This window comes from Buceros rhinoceros, unplaced genomic scaffold (assembly GCF_000710305.1).
Source record: "Buceros rhinoceros silvestris isolate BGI_N320 unplaced genomic scaffold, ASM71030v1 scaffold27936, whole genome shotgun sequence".
Lineage (NCBI taxonomy): Eukaryota > Metazoa > Chordata > Aves > Bucerotiformes > Bucerotidae > Buceros > Buceros rhinoceros.
The window spans coordinates 12,448-15,571 of record NW_010417359.1 but is presented as its reverse complement, the minus strand read 5'-3'; the positions used below and the strand labels follow the sequence as shown (position 1 = coordinate 15,571).

Here is a 3,124-nt window from a genome sequence, read left to right as displayed (position 1 = left end):
AGGGGGGTGGGTGCGGGTGGGAGACAGCCCCCACTTTCCTTACCCAGGTCACAGAGGAAGAGGGCCACGTGCCTGTTGATCTGTGGGAGAGAGGTGTAAGGTGAGGGGTGGGTTGGTGGTGGAATAGCAAGGAGAGGAGCCACTGCCCGCCCCATGCCTCACTCTGCACCTTGGACATGATGACAATGGTGATGTAGTGCAGCACAGCCCCTGTCATCACCGCCACCGTGTCGGCCCACTCGCGGAGGAGCTCGAAGTTGCTCTGGGTGAAGAGAGCCGTCGCTACCACCCGGTAAATGACGAGCGCGTGGGCGATGCCGATCAGCACGGTGATCTGTGGAGGGGGGCAGCGGGGCGGTGAGGAGCTGTGCGTGGAGAATGCGTGCTCCATCCAGCCTGAGCACCACCAGCCCTTCAAACCCTTCACTGGGGCTCTTCTGACCATGGCCTCTAGAGCAAACCGGTGCTCTTCTGTGAGGTCCGTGCGGTGGGTGCCTCCACCTGAACTGCTCATGGAGACTCTCTGTGGCCCATGGGCAGTGAAGGAGGCATCAAGGGCTCGCCTCGCCCTGCCCTCGGTGTTACTGCCTCGATCCTCACTGCCTTCTGCAAGAGCAGAGCCTTCAGCCCAGATCCCCAGAGGGTGGTTGACCTCCCCCATCAGCACGAGCGTAGGGAGGCCCCTGGGTCCTTGTGATGGACATGGACCTGCCCTAACAACCTGGTTTCTGCCTCTGCTGCAGCAGTGGGACACTCTGAGGTGCTGTTCGTGCAGCAGAGTGGAAAGGAAGGAGGAAAGCCCATGTGCCCTTAACCCAGATCTTCCCATGGTCACCCTGTGGTCACATACCATCACCAGAGCCAAGAGGAGTACGATGGTGCTGCGGAAGTAGGAGTGCTGGTACTCCCGGGGTTTGTGCTCCAAGTTATTGATCAGCTGCAATGCCAGCTCCTCCTTAAAAAAAAAAAAAAAATATCAAAAATCGGGGAAGAAAGGAGGCAGCAGGGCTGGGCCCGGGTGGTGGAGAGTCCAGGGGTCATTGTGTTAATGGACATATGCGATGAGCAGCCCAGAGAAGGGTGGGGATGAACATCCAACCCAACCCCAACAGTGTGGCCAGTCCTGATTGAGTTCAAGCCCTTGTGCAGGTGGTGACCAGCAATGCGGAGGAGCGGGCAGCATCCGCTCAGCTCTGGAGGCTCTGTCTCTGCAGGGCTCTCCCAGCGCTGTCAGAGGTTGGCCCTGCCATTTGTTTCAGAGTCACCGGTAGATGTTTACACCCACAGAGAATCAAGCTGTGCAGGAGGGTCCCTGCGATGTGTCTTTGCTGTAGGTGCAGCTGACTCCAGCCCTGAAAAGGGAAGCAGGAAGGTCCTCACCTCTTCCTCGTCCCACTCGTACAGGTCCCAGCTGGTGACCACGGTGGCTCTCTTCCTCTTCCACAGCTCCAGGAACACAGTGGCTGTGAGGGAAGGAGGGAGCGCTGTGACACTGGGGGATGGCTCTGGAGAGGAAGTCTCCCTCAGTCCCACAGGGCAGATGGGCAGTCGTGGTACCACCCACCCTGACAGCAGATCAGCTCAGACCGCCTTGGCCCGTGGAGGGCAGGCAGCCACCTCCACACCTCCGCGGCCGGGGAGGACCTGGGCATGCAGCGACGAGTGACGGGGGAGTGTGGGTGAGTTCGCACCGGGAGCCAGGGCTGCTCCGGTGTCTGCAGGGGATTTGGTACCAACCAGAGCAAGAGCCAAGGCTGCTCTGTGGTGGGCACGTTCTCGTGGTGCCAGCCAGACACCTTGTTCTGGATTAACGACAGGTGCCCCGTTCGAGTGGAGCGGGGTCCTGCTCTGCACCCCAGCGCGGCGCCACTGCTGCAAATCCATTTACAGCCACCCCTTCCGCTAATCCGGACCCGCCTGCCTGAGCTCGTCCCCATGAAACCAGCCCGTGGTGACACGCAAGACCATGTCCTAGGACTGTGGTGTGGCAGGTGAGACACGCAGCACACACCCACGGGGGTGTGTGGAACCAAAGGGGCTGCAGTAGAGCAAGGGGGATGTGTAGCAGATGTGGTGGTGGGCTCACACCAGCTCAGCCCAGTTCTGCCGTGCTGGTCCCACAGCAGCTGCAAGGTGGGCAGGACTGGGAAGGTCAATGAGAGATCTGGTGGTGCCTCCTTTCTCCAGCTGCCACCACGTGGAGCAGCTGGGAGAAAAGCCCAGCTAGAGGGGCTGTGGAGGGCTTTGCAGGAGCTCCTGGTGGGTGAAGGAGTGAGGCAGGGCAGGTAAAGAGTGTTTGGGGGGCTGAAGGAAATCTGAGGTGATTTTGTTCCTTGTCTGGAAGGGGAGCTGATGGCAGTGGGCAGTGGAGGAGATAAGGACTAAGAAGCCCCTGAACTGGTGTCCCATTTTCCTCCGCCAACTCCTGCTCTAAGCCACAGTGGGCTGATCCCTCTTCTGAGCTGCATGTGCTTGGCTCCGGGACGTCGGTACCTACCCCAGATTGCCATGAACATGGCAAACAAAACTGTCCCCTCGTTGTCAATCATTTGAGTGACCTGGAGAAGATCAAAAGTGTGATGGGGGCGGCGGGGTGCAGGGGCTGCGGGACCTCGGGGTCTGGGGAGAGTCCTCTTGCCACCTTGGTTACCCCTGAGATGGGTATAGATGTTGCAAGAGGGCGAAATGTGGGAAGGGGGTGGACACTGGGATCTGTTGGTGGTGAGCTCTTCCTTGGAGGTGATGGAGACCGTGATCTGGCTGTACCTTACCAGAGAGGTCAGCAGAGGCTTCCCGCTGAGGTGGCCCTTCTCTCTGTGGTGTGTGACCAGCACAAACTGGGGTGTTTCCCCTCCCTTTGCCTTGAGCCTGCCTTGGGGAGGGAGCTCCTTACCTTGGCATAGGTACAGGTGTCGGAGAGGAGCCAGAATGGGCACTTCTGGTCGCAGAGCGGGCACATGATGGTGTCATTGGCATCACAGATCTCCTTGCTGGAGAGAAATGCATTGAGGGAGCCAAGGGGGACAGCAGCAGCTCAAAGCCACGAGTGGAGCAAAGGCTTGTGTAGGGGATGCGCGCCTGGCATCCCCCGCAGCCTTACCTCACCTGGCTGGGGCTGAAAATG

At 59.6% G+C, this 3,124-nt stretch overlaps 1 protein-coding gene across 1 annotated transcript in view; it reads right to left on the bottom strand.

Moving 5' to 3' along the window:
* Nucleotides 1-3,124, bottom strand: part of ANO9 (anoctamin 9) — a gene marked incomplete at both ends in the record, with an annotated part of 10,443 nt that overhangs the window by 3,250 nt on the left and 4,069 nt on the right. Inside the window, 6 exons of the mRNA XM_010138191.1 lie at nucleotides 44-80; nucleotides 170-334; nucleotides 851-955; nucleotides 1,381-1,463; nucleotides 2,498-2,558; nucleotides 2,894-2,990. Coding sequence (XP_010136493.1) covers nucleotides 44-80; nucleotides 170-334; nucleotides 851-955; nucleotides 1,381-1,463; nucleotides 2,498-2,558; nucleotides 2,894-2,990 — 548 coding nt within the window. The remainder of the gene's footprint in view (nucleotides 1-43; nucleotides 81-169; nucleotides 335-850; nucleotides 956-1,380; nucleotides 1,464-2,497; nucleotides 2,559-2,893; nucleotides 2,991-3,124) is intronic.